The following is a 20,192-nucleotide window of genomic DNA, read 5'->3' as shown; positions in this document are numbered from 1 at the left end:
GAAATTAACCAGGATTTTCACATTTTTTTCCAATATGGTAATGTTTTTATTCTGCATTTTCCACCATATGTATTGTAACTATATTCTCCAAACTCATTAATGAAGATAAAGATTACCTAGTCACCAAGCAGTGCTAAGGATTTTCTTTTGTTTTGATCTATTTTTACCATAGCTTGCAAAAATAGATCGGTAAATCTCTATATAATCATGTATTTCAACATAAATTTGTTCAGCATTTATGAAAATTAATGTGATGGTCTTTGAAGAACACAATTAGCTTAGTAATTAGTTTAAGAAAGGACTCTATATTGTAATTGTGATAACTGCTGTTTAGGGATAACAGCGGGAGGGATGCCTTAGTTTCTAAAAAAAGATACATTGCCCCTTAGGCAGACACGTGATAAATGTTTTGAACAATATTTTTCCTTCAGTGACAGGGAACATGTATCTTGTCTTGAAATACACTGTATCAATATAATTAACATAACATTTTAAAAAAGCAGCTGCAGAGAATGGACTTGGATATCAATTCTGCCCACTTTTATTCATTTACTAAAATTTGTAATATCCTTGCCGCTGACCTACTGCGTCAATTTAATCTCTGTGCATTGTATCTGGAGTCCAAAACTTTTCAAAAAAAATTCATTCTGCTTTCAGCCATAAGGCAAAAGAATGCACTGTATTTAGATGGCCTATTACTTAATTAAGCTAGAGGAACAAAATTTTATTTCATTCCTGGCAGAAGATCTCTGTATTTGCAGTCTTCTCCTGCCCCCTAAAGGCAATTTCTGTGTCTGTTGTACAAGCACCATCTCATAATCAATACGTTCCTCTGCAGTTCTACCTCTGTGTTTGCCGAGCTTCAGTTCTGCGGCTCCCAGGTGTTTTCTGTATCCACTGAACCACGTATCTGACATGCCAAGCCAATACCTGGGCTGATTTCAATCGGTCTAAGTGATGCAATAGCCAATATTAAGCCCAGCTCCTCAACTGAAAGTGGCATTGCCCTGACAGATGTGCGTTTTTCCTGGGCTGTTGTGAAGAATAGGCAGTGAACAATCCTGTTGTCCTAGGGGAAGAGATCTACTTGCACTTGCATTCATCAAGGTTTTCTGGCAACTCTACAAGCTGCACGTACCCTTATCCTTGCCTTTGTCACACTCTGGGTTTTGGCCTGTGAAATAGCTGACAATGCTATGGTAGGAAGTGTGTTACACGTTCAGTGCGACAATAACTTAGAGTACATCTCTGCAATAACTTTGTACTTTCCCCCCCCCCCTCTAAAAAAAGCTTCAACTTGCAAAAGTTATTTTACATAATCAGTGATGGATTAAAACAGTACTGCTGTAATCACACTCTAGTAATGGGAAATGTGGTGAAATGCCTCTTGTAATTAAAATATATTTTTGAAAATATATTCAAGTTATAAAATTGCATTATTGCTTTATCCCAAATTTACATAAGACAATTTTTGTTCTGTTCTTGTTACCACCTGTAGTGTGTTAACTCCCTTTTTTTTTTAAACTGGTGTAGCATTTCATGAACTTAAGACATCTGCACACTGTTTAAATATTAATAGCTCCATCGTACTAATAAACAGAAGATACTAAAAAGAATCTAGTATAATCTGAACAAGTTAAACATTCCCATTCAGTTACTTTATGTCTATTTATTATTGTATTTAACTTTTCATTTCAGAAATTTGCTAGGAACAAATTTCGTAACTTAGTTGTTGAGGGAGGCTAGGATTCCTGCCCCAACAGTTTGTCTTGCTTCACAGCCTAGCACAAGGTCAGCCACACCATCCAGAAAGGCAAATAAAGACCATCGTAATCAAATCCCTATAATTTGGGGTCCGTTTCAGCAAATATAGTGGCCTGTAAAATGCTTAATGAAATTTGACATCAGCAGTAACACACTATTTTTACATTTTCTATATATTGCTACTTGAAATTTTAGGATAAGACACAATTGAATCTCTTTTCCATTGCTATGGAATAACATTCATCTTTCAACCTAGCAAAATCAGTAAGAAAATTAAGGCAAAAAAATCATGAAGAAACTGTTCTAAAGGTTCTTTTTTTCTAGATTGTATTGTAAATATGTGACCCATCAGTTGCATCAACATAACTTTGTACAAAAAGGAATTTAAACGGACACCTTGCTACTGGCAAAAAACAAACCAAAAATCAACTGCCAAACTGAATATGCTGTTGTTACTAACGTTTGTTTTTCCTGCAGGACCAGTGCTTCTACAGCAGAGGGACTCCAATGGAAAATTGCCACTGGATTACGTTGAGTCCCTACCAGTAAAACAAGAACTTTTGAATATTGTTCATCCAGAAGAGACAATTGAAAACTTCTATGAACGCACAGAACAGGACTTCCACAGTCAGCAGATAGAACTGTGGTTAATTTTATTTAATAAGATGCTGCTAAATTTTTGTTCAGTTTATAATCTGTCTTCACCCTTTACGTTAGCTCTCGGAGAGGTAGCCTCTTCAAATACACTTCCAGTAATGGCTAGTGACGACTCCAAGTTGAAAAATATATTTTCTGCCGATTGGTTAGTAGATACATATCTGAGAGAATTAGAAACTTTTCAAAAGCTTCCACAGTTTCTTCAAGAAATATCTGCACACATGATTGCTTTTTCTGGAGAACAGACGAAGGCTTTATTAGCAACACTGGAAACTATGGCAATGGCAAATCAGCTCTCTACTTTACATCTTTTCAACAGTTAACTTCCAAGCCAGTTGCACTGGTTAAGTCTTGACTGTTAACCACTAGTATTTGGCCAACGTTATTTTTGTGGCAGCTAAGGAAGTAGAAATTTCACAGCCCTGCACGAGACCATAGTAGCACCTCCAACTATGTCAATACTTCCCCTAATGGAACCCGGAAGTGGGATGCATTGATTCAGTGCCTTCTTTAGCCAAAACTTTTCCACTGCCAATGCCTTTTAGTTGTCAGACAGATCTGGATGTCTGTGACCACCTCAGGGGGATGCTACGTCATTTGCACTAAGTTAAAATTTGCTTTTTCTGTCCTGAAAAAAAAATCTCTGTTACCACTCTTGTGCCTTAATACACTTTGGCTTTCAAAGGTAGCAATCCTAAAGTTAACCTGAATTTGACACCATAACGCGCTGCTTTTTCTTACAATAACAAATGTATATCAACAGATTTTAATCTATTTTAATAAAACTGATGTTCTAAATATCTGTCAATAAAACATATGGAAAAATTACATCCCTTTTTTTTTTTTTTCCTTATTCTATCATTAGGAATATGTCTTATAAGAGTTAAAATAAAAACAGAAGTTAGTGTATTTATTTACAGATTCAATTTGCTGACATTTTCCATGGTTTCTTTAATTCGATAGAAACGGTCACACAAATGTGCGTGGAAAACTCCCCCAACCCCCAGCATTGTGGCACTTGCAGTCACGTGTTCGTTTGTGCAGCAACTAATTTGGAGGCAGGGTCCGATGCTCAGGTGTTTTACGCAACTCCAGTTGCCACAGCTGACTAAAGTCCCCAAACCATCAACTCATCTTCCTGCTGCCCAGGCTAGTGACACTCTGAAGGGCCAGAGTGGCCCTCAGCGTAACTTGTGGTATCGTTGGCTTTACTCTAACTCACGCTGGCTTGCTGCGTTTTGATAAATTCGTTACACTGGCAATGTGTAAAGTGATCTGGTAACACTCTTGGGATTCTCTGAAATAAAGATGCTGGTGGAAGTAGTGGCACAAATCTAGTTATGTTGGCAGGGGAATTTACAAAGGATTAGACAAGCCAGTTTAAGTGTGTACTGAGCATCAGATTCTGACACTAAATATGGATCTCCTTAAAAATTACACCCCATTTAATATTAGAATTTTGTTCTTCAGTCTATGAATACATGCAAGCTACACATGATAAATCCTCTAAACTAATTTACGATTGTGTGCTACATCTTCTATCAGATGGTCCTTTTAATTAATTAAGAAAAGGAGAAAATCCTACACTGTTCTTTAAAAGTATTGAGGCTCTTGAGGCAGCTGAACTGTATAATACTGCTGCATAAGAAGGCCGCGAATGGGAGAGTTACGTGTTTTGAAGAGCTCCTGTTGCACATCTCTACAGCAATGAATACGCTTCTTGCCGTGTATCTTTGTATAGATCCAGGGCCAAATGCCATTCAGATTAGGGTCTGAGAGGAGATAGACTTCTAAGGGGAAAAGAGAAGAAGGGGTTGCTTTAGAATTTGATTTTTTTTTTAAATGGATTCAATAATAAATTAGGAATAATTTAACATCTTAGCTTTCAAAAGGAAGGTACTAATTAGTAACATTTCCAATTGCAATTCTTCTGTAATAGCAATTTATAATATTTTAAAAAGAAGCCTAAAAGAAAGGGTGTGGATAATAGCTGCTTCTGAAATTGATGTTGCTTGACTAGAGGGAATAAGTTACATTGATGCAGCTGGCTTGTAGCACATTAAAACTTCCATTTAGCCTTTCTGCAGCTGAGATATATGATCTCATAGCAATTAATCCACTGAAGATGCTCAGATTGGTTTGGTCTTGGAACCAGATCTTCACTACAAATGTTCAGTGCTTATTAATGACTGATTATTGTTTTTATACATGCCTGCAGAACAGCCTGCTCTAATAAAATAAAGGGTCAGCTCATACTGGATTTGTTTCTGTTTGTGCATTTCTGATTTTCTGCAATAAGATGACTGGAGTAAGAAAGCAACACCAAAAAGGCTCTGTTGTATACGAGATGGACTAAAAATGAACTTCAGTATTCCTTGTTGCAGGACACAATAAAAGAAATACTATCTACGTACTTTCTAAGGAATACAAAATGTGCAGATAAATTGGCAATATTTAAGTTTTCTTTAATTACGAATTTGATAGATCATTGGAGACAAAAATAATTGGGACTTAGAAAACCACAGCATTCTCTTGCTGTGAAAGAAAGAACACAAGCGTTTTCTTGCTTGGAAAACCACAGCAAGAGAACGCTGGTGGATCTGGAAAGGCAGGTGCTTCAGAATATTCATATCTATTCTTAATGCAATATATTAGTGACACAAACAAAAGCAACAAAAGCATTATTTCAGTCTAATAAAGAGACAATTCTGCTTAATCCAGTTATTCTCTAAAAAATATTTGCTATAATGTCATTCAGAGGAAAAAAAGGCATCTATTTTTTTAAGTCCTATTTATCTATGCAAACTGATCACGAGTACATCTCTCCAAGATACTGTAGAGAAAACATACACTAAATGAACGTCATTAACATGGCAAAATTAAACATTCAAAAGTTTGCCAATGTCAGGATTAATATTCCCCATGCAACCTTAACCAAACTATCCAATGGGTATGCGTTGCGAGTCCTTAATTTTATGGTGACACTATTTTTCCCTAATGTTGTCTCACTTTGAACAAGGATCAGGTCTTGATAAACTCCCTGACCAGTCCCAAGTTACACATGCTTGAGCTCCCATTTGCAGAGAGAGCCTATGAAAGTGATTTTACAGCTCTTTTCTCCAATTTCTGCATGGGGAAACCTCCTGGAGGTGGATCTTCCTGCATCATTCTAGCCTTTTTTTTTTTTTTTTTTTAAAAACAGCAAGCACCTTGTTGAGAATTGAAGGAGTGCTTCATATTTGAGTTAAAATTTGTTGTGAAGCTTCTTATTCAAAGGAAAAAAACATTTCCTGTTATTTCTCAGTTACACTCTTAACAAAATTCAGAATTATGTATATATAGTTTTATATATGTTCAAAGTTGCAAACTCCATACCCTTAATAATCTTAATTTTATGTTAAACAAGACTGCACTACATTTATGTGCTTTATCTACGTTACTGGCGAGAACCTGTTCTCTCAAAATAGCAAATCTTGCCATTTAAATCAGATTTGCAACAAAATCAGATCTATTAAGTGTCTGTTTTTAAAAATAATCTTCTCTCTCTTGGTATGTAGACTATTTCCCACTTCCTTACTTAGTCAAAAGCCAAAAAAAAAAAAAAAAAAAACAAGCCAACCGACCCCGACCCCCCACACACACCTTTTTTCTTTATACGTTCACAAGGCCCATGTGCTTCAGAAGCAAAAACTTCTATCTTCCTCCTCAACCAACCAAAACGTTTTGCCCAGGCGTTTTAACAAGTTCTTTCGTATTCTCCACCTTCCGCATACAGTCTGAGAATCTCAGGTTTTCCCATATACCAAACGTTGCCCAGCCAGGAGTGCGAACAGTGGTAGTCAGCTGCACCGTGCTTGGTGGCAACAAAACAGAAGGTACGAGCACACTGGGAAACGCCATCAGTAATTACCACGGCATGCAAAGACGTTGCTCAGACTTCAAAACTTGCCAAGAAAAAGTTGTCTTAGGCCAAACGTCAGTGTTATGTTTTCCCTGACACACGCTGTTTGTTTCATATTACCGCCGTTAGCAGACAGAAGCACATCAGCTTACGTGCAAAAACCTGAGACGTTTTACAGAGCCCGTTTTGATTCCAGAGAGTTTCACTTATTAGCAAACAAGTCACTAGTGCCAGTATACTAAGAGTCTCTGCTCCAGCGTTTACCTGTTGCTTTGTTTAGGAGCAAAGTGCTCCCCTCATACTGTTTAAATACTCCTGCGGCTTCAGTAACTACTGAAAGTTTGCGTAGACTCAGAAGGCAGTTCAAACTCAGTGCCCGAGCTCCCTTCGTTGCGGTAGCTAAATCTAAAGCGTCTGAAGCTCTTTCCGCTGCCATCTGCCATCTAGACTGACGCTAAATCACTGCGTTCAAAGCAGGCAGCATCGCAAATGCCTTATTGCAGAGTTAATAGCAACCCTCCACCTCCGTCCACTAGTCCTTTGCCCACGCATTCAAGGACCACGCTGAGCCTTCTCGCCTTAGCCTCAGGCCAAGCTCCCATGGGGTCGAGAGAGCCTCCTCGACGCAGAGTCTCCACCTGCCAGTTCCTGGTTAGGTAGGTACGGCCTCCAGCCCGTGCTTCTAGGTGTTAACTTGCACAGGCTGCGTTAAGACCCATCTTGTTCACAGATCATACAGATCAATCCGTACGAGTGGCCATCGCGCGTTTCACCAGCGCCCGTGCCACCTGCAAACGTAAACAGGGATGACCGTGCATTTGCTCCGCTGCTGAAAAATGCAAGGCTGAGTGTCAACCCCACCGGGACACCTCGAGGAACATTCCCTGTTCAGGGATTATTCCCCATTGAGTACTGTTTCAAGTCTGTCAGATACCTCCTCTTTAATCTGTTAGCATGCACGTTAACTGGTTTTATGCTGCATTAATCATCAAAACTGCAATATATAAAATCCTTAAAAATTCATAAATTTATCATATTTACCCAGACCGGAGATGATGCTTCTTCAGGAAAACTGTTCTGAAAGATACACTTTGCCAAATGCTCCTCTCTGATCTCATATTCAGAAAAAGGTATCAGTGCAAATGCATTTAATTTATCGACCAAACTTGTAATCTCTGAGGAAAAAAAGAGGATTCTGGTTTGTCTAGCAAGTTATTTTAAGTCAGGATATCAATAGACACTATTCTAGTAGCATATTTTAGGCAGTTCTAGAAATGTTAAACAAACACCTCCTTTTAGGAAAAAAGATGAACCGAGTAATATTTGGTGGAATTTGTCCTGCAGCAGGCAGGAAATGCTTGCAGAAGAGATGAAATGTTAAAGCTACAGGACTCTAGTAACACTATCTGCATAGGCATCTGTGAACCAGGTGCTCTGAGAGCATGATAAAATGTCTCCACAAGTAAATAATTAGAAATATTTAAAAATTCTATTTGCCTAAAGCTAGTGATAATATAAAAAAGAAAAAACAGACTGTTTGACTGGTTGATAACATTAGGAATAACTATTTTCTTCCACCTTCAAAGAGACGCCTGGCTAGAGAGGGAAGAAAAAAGAAGAAAAAAAAAACAGTGCACAAGTACTATGCAGAAGTTCAGCTAAGAAATTGAGATGCAACTTTCGGGTTCCTTCAATCCCAGTTTCATTAATGTTTCAGGAGGGCTACCTTATTGACGCTGGAAAATTGTCAACAATCCTGAATGCAGGGGAAGGGAAAGTAAAGCACTGGAAGACTGAGCACTCCGCTTGTACGACTGTAAAGAGTGCTGACCCAGGGAAGTTTGCCTTTTGTGGCTTGCTCCTTACAAACAGCTGAAGTCTAATTAATCTGTAATTCTGGTCTTACCTAAATGAGCATGGATACATTTGCTAAATGCCACAGTTTTTCAGTGGAATCACATAAAGAAGAACTGGCAGCGCACCAAATCGCATTGCTCTTGTATGTGAAACTAATGCATGCTTTGCTAAGATATGTAACCATTTATACACCAGCTTAGCTACAACCAGCTATGCTTATGAAAAATGAGAAAAGGCAAAGCTAATTTTTTTTGAAAAGATCTATATAAAAACACATAAAGCTGCAATCTAAATATTTTCACTTGTTTATTTGCCTTAGTTGTCCATTCAGTCTTAAAATTTAACATCTGCTATTATTTCTCACTAAGGCTCCAACTCTGATTTTTTTTTCAAAATGAGGTTTTTATCGTCTTATCTTGTCTATCCTCCTATGTACATGCACATCTGTTGAAATTTTCCTTTGAGAGCAAATATGATCTGGCAGTTTGAGGTGGTCAACCAATCACCACTTCAAGCTTTTCAAAGCACACCCTCTCTGCGTGGGGGACATGCTATCTATAATGGCTCTTAAACTACTAAAGATTGAACTTCATATGGATACCGTGTGGACTGATGATAACATATCTTCTCTATCAACCCCTTCTGATTTTAGGAGCGCTCAGAGAACATGAGGAATTACTTGTTCCCTGATGGGTCTTTTCAAACTCAACACAAAAAAGCAGGGAGGGAACTGATAAGATTAAATGATGGGTACAGTTATCAAAGGCTCTAGCATAGCTCTATTTATAAGGAGTTCACTAACATTATTAAATTAAGGTTTAGGGCTTTTTTTTTTTTTTTTTTTGGATAAATCTGGAAAAATCCTTTCAAATGTATATTGTACCACAGCAGTTACCAGGTTTAAGAGACAAAGCTTTGATACGGCATTACCTGGTTTGCCTACAGTGAATGCTAGCCACCAGTAAAGTTGACAGCTTTCTGGTCTGTCTCTCGGGCTTCCAAAGGGGAAAGCATGAGAACTTCCACTTTGCAAGACAGACTGCAAATAGGAAAGCAGACTGCCACTTCAAACGTTCCCCTTTACATAAATTTAAGCACAATTTAGCCAGTGCGGAATTCTGAAGCAAAGACCCAAAAACAGCAGAGTCGTAGAGACACGCGGAGCCGCTAGCGAGCGCCGCCTCCAAGGGAGAAGTGGCGGGCGCCCTGCGAGCGGACCACAGCGGGCCCCACCAGGGCTGCTGGGCAGCAGCCGGCGGAGCTGGGGGCCTCCAAAGGGGAATGAGGCAGCCAGGGACACAAAAGGGCAACTCTGGAAAGCTGGCACGACGGGTATAAAAGTTCCTACGGACGGCCAGATGGGGCACGCGAGGGGAGCGGCGTGCTTCAAACTTGGTCACTTGCTCAGGGCTGGAGAGATGCCATCACCCAGAGTTTACAGTTTTCTCCCCAAAGCACACAGCTACATGACGCACACTTTTCAGAAAGCAGAGTCAGGATTTTGCCTCTCTCTCCAACCACATGGTGCCCCAGAGCGCTCAGTAGGGCTGGAGTATCTTCTTGGGGGAGGAGACATAGGATTCCTTTTCTCCTGCCCACACGCAGGGCTTCGCGTGCCCACTATTGTCCCTGCAATAACTACACGGAAATTGCATAAATATTTATCAGTTTAGTTATAAGTTCTGTCCCTGACTGAACGTGTTACCCTCGAGGCAGTCCATCTCCTGCCTCTGCTTAGCCCTAGGACGAGGGGCCTTGAATTTTCCGCATTGAGCTACAGCTGCGAGAGGATCAATCCTGTAATTAGGTGCCCTCTTCCTCCCCTCCCAACAGCCTCATATCTAACAGATCACTCTTTTAGGAAACATGCACTGTGAGGTTGAGCCCACTCCAGCTAAGAAGAAAATAAAACCCAGGCCTCCCCTCTATCTTGGGCGAGGGCCACGCCCACTACACTTTAATATTAAAGGAAAGTATCAGCATCACCGTCACCTCCCGCTAACTCTCCCAGATCAAGGCCTTTAGGAAAGAAGCAGACCGTCTTAAGCAACGTGGCTTAAACACGAGAAACGTGAAAAGTTGAGCCTTTCTACCTGTCGGGTGCAAGGCAGGACTGGAAGCAAGAGAGGTAAACAGGCTCTTATCTGGAGAGAAGATTAAAAAAAAAAAAGACTTAAAAAAAATGCTATCTAGGCTTCTACAGAGTTAAGGTGCTTCACACTGGATGAGCTTCACGTTATCTGAGCAATGACCCTGGCTCTGGGCTGAGGTAGCTGCGCTCCAGCACCCTTGCCGAAGCTGACCTGTGCTTGCTGCAGGTAGACCCCTTCTCTACAGCTACAGCATAAGCAACTTTTGCATGCTGAATTTCAGGGTCTGAGCAAACACCCCTTTCAGCTGCTGCCTTCTGCCTCTGTTAACACAGTTAGATTTTTTTCTGATACAGAAGGCCTAGAAAAATTTTTACAGTTTATGAGAAATTTACAGTATTTTATTGGACCATCTGGAAACATGGTCTTTGCTTTAAAGGCGCTATTATGCGAGATTGCCTTTCCCATTCGTGTTTTCTTTGATGAAGGGGAAGTACAAAAGATCTTATGCCACCAACTCTTCCGCATAACCCTTCGCTCGGATTTCAGATGGGGGGTAGGTGAGAGGATGCATTCAGATCTGCTCCAAACCTAAACCTCACCAATTTTTCAGCCTTCTCCTTCTTCCACCATTCAAAAGACGTTTGCTTTTGAAGACCCAATGTACGTTCTAAAAAAGTTCTCCAGCACCATCAGCTACTCATCCACCTGCCTGCTCCAAGCTGCTCACATTTTTATGCTGAGGCCCAACCTGGTAACAGGTTGCCGCTGTCAGAGGCGCCAACTGCACCCTTACCTGCCCACCTCTTCAGTTTAACCCTATCCCTTGGCTTAACTAGACTGATCATGAGTTAAGAATGAAAGTTTCTTTCCTCGTTTAATTGTAGAGTCTAAACATACAGAGTCTAAGTACGCTTGATGCATCTAGTTCTTCATTCTGGGGCTGAACACCTGCCTCTGGTAGTAGGCTGAACAGGTCTGAAACGAAAAGGCAAGCTGTCAACTACATTTCACCGCTGAACGCAAGCTCTGAGAAACTGTTTTTTAAACAAATTATTTGGATATAACACCAGAATTTGCCTATGTTTCTCATCGTTGAGTTTAGTCACTAGATGAGAGAATTTGGTTTGAGAGATGTGCGGCATTTCCTTGTTACATGGTTGTAAAACGTAAGGTGAAAGGTTACTGCTCAGCATCAGAGCCGAAGGTTCACCCCACCCCGTAGGGGTCTGAGCACATCAACTAAAATAAAATATCAGTATAGCAACTGAGGAACTGATACTTCTAAAAGCTCAGAACTTGCCAAGTAGCTACAGCAGCATGCCTCACATTTCCTCAGCTGCGCGTTCAAAGCAGAAAGAGAGTTTAACGCTCAGGGTGAGACAGAGAAATCCCAGGAAATCCAAAATTAAGGCTGAGAGTTCATCCTTCACTCACACAATTGCCATTTTCCTTTTTTTTTAAATTGGTAATTTAAATTAATGCTCACGAAAAGCAATGAGCTGATGCACGAGCCGGAGACCGGGCAGCAGGGCAGACGTTATATAAACCTCTTCGCACAAACATAACAGCGCACCTAATGCCTCATTTGTTACAACCCGGATCGTCTAATCTTGGCTCCTGTCAGTGGTACAGAGCTGCTGGGGCTCCAGGGAGAGCAAACATCAAGCTCACAGTTCACTCCACCCTCAACAATACGCGGAGCCCAATTTCCTACCAGTGACAGGTTGGTGCAAACGCACTGCATGACTCCGGATCCTCTCTTCACCTCTCCCTTTGCTTTATCGTAACTTAAATCAAAAGGTAAATAGAAACCCCGGCTTTAAACTTCCTGACATTCGACAGTTTCAGCATCAACCATAAGTGTCAGCTACTTCAAAAAAAAAAAAAAAAAAAGATCTCATTTCTTTTTAAAATGCCACTATTTGTTCTGGAGAGCATCTGGTCAAAGTGCAGCCTCTGCATTACCCTGTAGAGAAAGGGGCCAAACTGCAAAAATCATAGCACCGTATTTAATTATAAACTCTAGGATTTAACAAAGAGCAGTGAACTGCACAGGAAAAAACACTTTTCCATGATGGAGAAATCATTAGGGCTCTCTTCCTCTACTCCAAATAACCTACACTTTTCTGAAACTGCCTGCTTTAAACACGAACTACAGGTTTTCTGTTTTGTTATGGCTTTTTTTTTTTTCCACAATAAGATGTCATTATGATTTGATTCTAGGCATACAGAGATACAAATCTCTTAAGTGGAGGACAGCAAAACTCTAAACTCATAATTCAGACTCAAGCAGCAGACAGGGAGATGCATGTATATTACAGAAATGATGATGCAACTTTCAGAGGAGGATCTCTTTCCTTTTATTCCTCAAATGTGAATTTTCATTTCTCCATAAACTGCACAAATGGGGAACGATTCCAAAATACCTCACAGTCACTCTGCATCCACCGCTGAAGTCAAACCACACAGAGCAACAGAAAAGCTGCAGTACAGACACACAATACAGACTGGGCCTTGTTTCTGCTGAGATTCCACATAGGGGATGTTCTGTGTGTCAAATTTAGTAGCCCTTTTGCACTTTCATAACGTTTCCATGTCAGAGGCTTCAGCCAGCTCGTGCTCTGAAAACACAACAATCTCTAACCATTGGCCAAAGTATCTGTTCCACAGAGCCTACAACCCGTGCGCGTTTTCTCCAGCTTTTTCCCAAGATATCACCTGGTCTTTCCAAACTTGTACATTGTCACGATGAACATCTGCAGCTGAACCTTCTTTCAGATAAGCCATTTACTTTTGGAAGTGTACCACATACTTTTGTCCTTTAAGTGAAGCCCAGTCTTTTAAAACATTTCTGCAAGAGTTAAAGTTATATTTGATAGTTATTCAACTTACAAGCAACTTTTTACTTAAGTAAACACCTTATAAAATAAATCAGACCTTATACAGCCTAATTCTCAACTGGTGGCACAAACCTCATTCAGCCCATATATCTTACCAGTCCTCCGCTAGTTACCACGCTATGGCTTCCTGCTGTAGTTCAACATCACAGCAAAATTTATCTATGCAAAACACACCTTATCTGTGCCCAGGAGGGCTTTTTCTCATGACCGAGCCCCTCCAACAGGTCTCTTCCTGATTTCTCCTCCCCAATAGACTTGCTGAGGGGACCTCAGCTTGAGGAATAGAAGCACAGCTTAGAGGAGGAATTGCTGTAGTCTCTAGGGCTTTTTCTCCTGACCAAGTCATTACTTCACACCCACAAACGCCAACTCCTAGAGGTACGAGTAGGACTCTGTCAAGCTTGCTACATGTCCCAGGGCTAGCAATTTTGGGGGAAAGGAAAATAGCTTTTGCAATCATGTTTATTTAGGAAGCAGAGAAAAATCTCCCTTTACGTAGTGAGTCAAGGACAGGCACACACTAAGCAAGCTGGTTTTAAACGTAAACTGTTGCAAGCGAGAGAGTTGGTCAGTGTGCTTAAACATTAATTAAACAGATCTGTTCTATAACATTACAGGAAAAAAAAACAGAAAAGAGATCCTTTAAAGAGATTTCCTAGTACCTAGTTCAGCAAAAAGCCAGCTTCTTCTTCACTTACCTTTTGGGGAGAAGGTGGTAGAGGCTCAGAGGAGTCTACGGGAGCTGAGAGCAGAGGCCCCGTTCCCCAGGTGGTGCAGATTTAAACAGCACAACGTCATGCAGCTGATGAGGTTTTGCCAGAAAGTGTTGCAGCTGGGTTAAACTACCACTGTTATGGCTTAGTTAAACCACATACCTCCTTTCTTCCAGTAATATCTAGGAACGGCGTAATATTAATGGCCTAATGTTTGTTTGATATTTTCATTTTCTCTTCAAAGTTCTGAATCTCGTGGCAACCCTAATGACATTTATTAAATAAAATGGGAAGCTCTTGAATTCCAGCTAATGTTCTCTTCATTGCAACCGTTCAATACTTAACACTTCGTACAAATTTGACCCTGTTTTGGCACTAATTGTTCAATATGTTTGCCAGTCTACCTTTGCTGCTTTTGGCTGGGGATGCTTCTTCATCAATTGTAGATCTAAAAGGTCCTTTTTTTTTTTTTTTTAAATAAGATTCCTACAAAAGGAATATCACAAGCAATAATGCACAATTATGCAGTGTAAACTTTTCCGGAAGAGATCTTTATGTCAGGTATAGCAGGTCAAAAAACATCAACTTATTAAATGGCTCCAGAAAATAATAATCAGCATTCTTTAATCAAAAAGACATCAATGATGAATTATGTGGCCTTTTCTTTAAACATCTGCTGTAATTTAATTAAAATTTGACTGGGAAAAAGCAGTTTGGATTATTTTGATTAGATTAAAATGGCAAAATGTTTATTTATTATTATATGAATAGTAAGTAAGGTTTTCAGACTTTTCTATTATGCAACCTGAAACAAAAAACAGTTTTGCCATTTAAATTTTATTCTGTACTAGGACTGATCAGAAGAGAAACATAGCTGTATTTTTTTGCCCTTTTTGTAAAAGGATTCTATTTAAATGTCATAATTTTAAATTGGGCACTCAAGATACATTGAAGTGCCATTTGTCCAGTTCAAAATACACCTAAAATATTACATTCTTTGAGCATTAAATTCTTATAGAGCAAAATGAAACTACTTAGAAGCACAATGCCCTGTGCAATGCAGTTAAAGATTTATTTTTTGCGCAATGATAGTTTATGGAACATGTTTTTTTCAAAGTCATTACTTTATTGATCTAACAATCATAATTTTAGAAACATACCTTCTCTTGATGGATTACTGTGACAAGAAAGAAATAGAAAACTTCTAATACCTCTTGCAGCAAAAAGTATCTAACCTCCTGACCTGACCTATACCTGTTCATATCTTCAATGGTTGGCAACAGCTATGCCACATGTTTTGGGGATTTTTTCTTTGATTCGTTTTGGTTTGGGTTTTTTTGACAGGCTGCTTTTAGGGAAACGGATGTAGCGCATGTGGCCAAGCTCTCCATGTTTTCAATGTGGAGAAACATGGAGAAATAGAGATGGTTTAGGACAGCTAAATCAGTTTCCTGATATGAAGGACTCTTGTAAGATCTCCTCTTTCTCCACCAAGTGCAGAGGGAGAGCACATCCTCGAGGTTAGCGCTCCTCAACATCCCTCTGGGCCTCCCTGCACTTGCTTCAGGCTGTTCCTCACCCTCAGTAACCCACTCACCAACTGCATGATGCTTTCAGTCGGTTGCATTTCACCCACTTCTGCAAGTGAAAGAGTCCAGAACAGTGTGGTGTGTTTTTGGAAAACCTTCATATTTTTCTAGGTTTATGTCTAAAAAGAGCCATGTGATTTGGGAGAACTGGATTTCTCCTCTCAGGAATGAGAAGACATTTTGATTAGGCAGAAGGTAATGTAAAGCCAGTATTTCACACTGAAAAAGACCTATAATTGCAAATCTCTTTCACTCTGAAAGCTTTGTTTTTCCACCTTTGCAAGACTTCAGAAAAATTCTGGAGGAGGAGATATTTACTGGAAATGAGCAACTGCAGTTTTTTGGTGAGGGGTGGGGAGAGGAGTTGCTAGCCTGCCTTCAATAGAAGCAGCTGCACAGCAATCTGGAAATTAGCCCAGTTGGGAGGAAAAAGTTTGTCTTCCAAAGAGAAGCAAGCTCAGAAATTGGAGGAAGTTTGTGTCTGCCTGTCAGCAAAGACTCCCGCAGCTGAGTAAGTAAGGGAGGTTTAGGTAGGAAGTGTCCTTCCGCTGCGAGGTGGGCATCTCCTGCCGTTCGCACCTTGTCCGCCTGTTGTGGGATTTAATGCTGGTTTATTAGAGAAATAATTTTTCCTTTCTCTCCTTGCTTTGTGCTGTTGGAGTATCTTAGAACAAAATACTCTACTGCCATGTAGTATGTTGGCTTAGCAGGTCTAAGAGCTCTTCTTCTTGTCGTTAAAGCCTATGCTCTTAGTGCCCACATTAACAGATACCCTGCTTTAATATGCAGGCTTCATAATTAATTTCTGATTATCCCACCAACAATTTAATTGCAACAGAAAATACTTTTGTATTCCACTGGATTTAAAATGCTAACTCGAGCCTAGTAACCCTTTCAGTTAAAGCTTACTGCTACTGTGAAAAACATTTATCTGTTCCTTACGACAAAGTGAAAACTCTGTATAAACAACCTAAGCAACTTTGCACTCCTACTAACGGCAATGTAACTGGAACACCAGACCCCTCAAACAACCAACCTCCGGCAGATCCTGCGTGCTTTAACGCTTACTTGAAGTGTGGACCCAAATTAAGTTAGTCATTTTTACTGGATCAAAATGTAGTTGTTTAACTTTCTTTTCCTGAAGCAAAAAGAGTTTCTTGATAATGAGTTGTGTTTTTTTCCTGATTGTTGATGAATGGACAAGTTGCCTAGGAATATGTCGGACAAATCTAAAAGGCTTAGAAATTAAGAACTAATCGGGAAATGGAAGATACATTGAAATATCTACAGTATTACGCAGGACTGCTCTCCAAAGAGGCCCCTCACACAAAGCAGAATAGACAAACTTTGGATTTCGAAAATGGGTTCACAGACAAATTGTTAAATATGTGATTTTAAAAATGACTTGCTTTGTGGTGCAGGAGGACCATATTTAATCAAAGTGCATTCTTAGTCAATGCTGCTTTTGTGCATTACATTACCAGTGAGATCTACTCTGAATGACTGAGGCATTAAAGTAGTTTAACCATTTTCAACAACCTGATCTTCTTCTCCCCTTACCCCCTCCCACGTACATGTTTGGGGATTAAAATACTGAAATCCTGCACACAGAAATACAATGTTTTCATTCACTTGCCCTCTATACCACTTGTGGGAAAACGATAGTGCAGGACTTCAAAGAAAAAAGCTGCCTAATATCTAATGTATGGAGATGCTTAAAACTGTGTTTAATGCAGTAAATGTATATAAATCAAGACATTACCACCAAATTAAACATTTGAAACTTAGTACAGAAAAAAGAAAAAACACAACAGGAAATTATACACGGAACGATGGATAATACTGAGAAGGTACAAGGCTTGCAGTATATCAGAAGAACTGTGCAAAATTGACAACTGGGAACAAATATTCACACATTGTCAAACTGAAAGATTTTTTAAACAAAAAAAGGCTCATCTGTGATTCTGACTTCATCAGTTGTATGTTGCTCTTCAGGCAACATACAGTGAAAAGGTGGGTATGTAACCTTTGCAAATACCTTTAAAATCATGATCTAACAAAAAAGCATATTTAGGTCCGAGACTTTCTACATTAATTTACGTTTACGTTAATTGGATCGGCATTCTTTCAAGTGTACAAACAAAAAGATCAAAATAACCATGCTATAAGAAACTAGTTATCAATGTATCTGTAAAATAAACAATTTCAGAACGGTCTTTCATGAGCAATGCAGCCAACAAGTAATTCTTTAGTCAAGTATGTATCCATTTGCCTGCAAAGTATTTCTAAATAATCTTTTCAAAAAGTATTGTTAGACTAGTGCAATATAACTTTCTCAGCAATTGCAACAAATGAAAGGTACCCCACAGAGAACAACAGGAGAAATTTTTCGCAAGAGGGTATAGTCCTGCAGTTGGGCAAAATTGGGCAAAAATTCCCTTTGATGCCACTGGGAGCTATGACTAAGAGCTGTGCACAGTTAGTCCCTTAGGAATGAATTCTCTGCTCACTACGTGGGCAGTTGGGGGTGAAACTCTACATGCAGAAACATCGGAATATATCCCTAAGTAGTCACTATGCAGTGGCCATTAAAACATTTGAAATGTAAACATTTGTTTTGTGTTTAACCTATAAAATAATGCAGTTTCCATGCAGTAGGGCACAATTGTATCAGAAGAATTGATTACATTATTAGCTAAGGAAATAAAACTGGTATATCAGTTTTACCACAACTGCATTTTTTCCTCTACGCTACATTTCACATTGGTAACAGGTCAAGTGTTATATCGTAAGCAGGTTAATATGATCTTGTGATTTGAAAGCAAAAATATTTTCTGCAAGATTTCTGTATTAAAATAGTTATGTGCACAAAAGGTGTTCATAGCCTGACACCCAAAGCAATATGGAGTTTGTTTGATAGTACTTCCGTTATAGCAGAACTATGGACTTCATTCACTAGACTATGTAGTACAAATTAAGATTACTGGTACATATAAAAAAAAAAAAAAATCAGATAGGCAATCAATTACAAACCTGGCAGTATTTTGAGAGAGAGAGAGATTTTTAAGTCTTATAATGGAATGATTAAAACACCAGGAACTTCTTTGGGGAGCTCCAGTAAGAGATTTGCACTTGGTGTCCTCATTAGCTTACAAGCAGCCCTACTGCACAGGAATACATTGCACCAGGAGTTAATATCAGGGTCTAGAGTTCAAAAAATTTGCTAAAACTTAAGTGCAGTAGGTTCCACTACATTGTTCTTCTGTTGAAATGTATAAAACATAGAAAATTGTAATGGTGACTTATTGGATAAAAATACTAATGTTCACAGACAAAACCTGACTGATCTGTGAGTCAGATTTAAATATACATCTTTTGCAGATTTAATCGGCATGATTTGAATATTTCAGGTATCTTTGACCATCAAGTAGCAGTACATATTTACCATTTTACATTGATTCCTTTAATGTGCTATGTCATTTCCAACTAGGCTTTCAAACAGCAAAGCCCTACTTGAAACCTTCATCAAATATGTCTTTACAGTCTAAGTATATATTCAATGAGAAATGCCTTTATACAATATTTACAAATTCTCTCCGTTACATAAAAAGGCAAAATAAATAAAAAGCTTAAGGAAAGGAAATGCTGCTTAGGCTGTAGGCTTTTGCTTTTATCTTCCCCTAGCAGATGCTAGTCTCTTCAGTACATGAAGTTGTCTAGCCAGGATTGTTTTTCTTCCTCTTACTTGGGCTGTGACTGGGATCTTGTTTCAGTTCATGATATTGCACCTGTTTAAACACAATGTTCAGAGAGAAACTGGTCAGGTGGCCACTTGCTAGAGGAAAAAAAAGAAAAAAGAAAAAAGAAAAGGAAAGAAAGATTTCTATTTTTTTTTTCCAAGGCAAAAAAAAAAAAAACAGGAAAGAAAAAGAAAAATATCATCCTGAAAGCTAGATGGGATCTGCAGCTGTGATGCAACAACAACAGAATGATAGATCTGGAGTAAGAACGGAAAACAGCATTAGGAAAATCCTGCCAGGAAATAAAACGGTGTGCTGATGTAAACTTTTTAGAACACTTTTTTTTCCATGAGATGTAACACAGAAAATAAACAGTATCCACTTTAAAGAGTTGGATGAATATTCTTTGCAATCTGTTTCTTAAAATTACATTTTTTTTCAAAGGCCTACCACAGAGGGATCAGATTCAGATTGGGTATGTGCACATGTACCTCTTATTTATGCCAGCTCTGAACTGAAACCATCACCTAGCAATACGGAGAGTATATCGTCTTTGTGATACTGGAGGTGATTTATGTGTACAACATATCTTAATGCTTACACCTTCTGTACAACATATCTTAATGCTTACACCTTCATGTGAGGTTGTGTGCTGCAGTATAAAAGGTTATAATTCATAGCCTGCTTATTTTTAAAAGGGCTCATGATCACAGGTGAACTGCGATCAAAACAAAGATTTTCACCTTAGGAAAAAAAAAGTTTCAAGCACCTTAACTTTCAGAGCGCTGTCACAAGACACTGGGCAAAGCAGCCTGCCACTGACTGCACAAGTGCAGTTCCTTCCTTTCATTATCTGACCTTCCTGTTCCCTCTCTGCACTTCCTAATGGGCTCAGGCAGAGCACTTCCGATAGGAAACCCTGGCAGTGCCTTATTCAAATAATATTCACATGGGCCCTGGAGGCTGGTTAATACAAAT

General features: G+C 39.3%; 2 protein-coding genes across 8 annotated transcripts in view; one reads left to right on the top strand and one right to left on the bottom strand.

Moving 5' to 3' along the window:
- The window catches only part of LOC104150287 (SMC5-SMC6 complex localization factor protein 1), a 36,653-nt gene extending 33,404 nt beyond the window's left edge, over positions 1-3,249 (top strand). For all 5 annotated transcript variants that reach the window (XM_068926419.1, XM_068926423.1, XM_068926420.1 and 2 more), the window contains one exon: positions 2,242-3,249. In XM_068926419.1, the coding sequence (XP_068782520.1) occupies positions 2,242-2,744 (503 nt within the window). In that variant the 3' untranslated portion in view covers positions 2,745-3,249. The remainder of the gene's footprint in view (positions 1-2,241) is intronic.
- A 13,929-nt stretch (positions 3,250-17,178) lies between these two features.
- Positions 17,179-20,192, bottom strand: part of LOC138060827 (multiple C2 and transmembrane domain-containing protein 1) — a 281,750-nt gene continuing 278,736 nt past the window's right edge. For all 3 annotated transcript variants that reach the window (XM_068925256.1, XM_068925258.1, XM_068925259.1), the window contains one exon: positions 17,179-19,262. In XM_068925256.1, coding sequence (XP_068781357.1) covers positions 19,191-19,262 — 72 coding nt within the window. In that variant the 3' untranslated portion in view covers positions 17,179-19,190. The remainder of the gene's footprint in view (positions 19,263-20,192) is intronic.

This window comes from Struthio camelus, chromosome W, assembly GCF_040807025.1.
Source record: "Struthio camelus isolate bStrCam1 chromosome W, bStrCam1.hap1, whole genome shotgun sequence".
Lineage (NCBI taxonomy): Eukaryota > Metazoa > Chordata > Aves > Struthioniformes > Struthionidae > Struthio > Struthio camelus.
The sequence above is the reverse complement of the archived record's forward strand: the minus strand, read 5'-3'. Positions and strand labels throughout refer to the sequence as shown.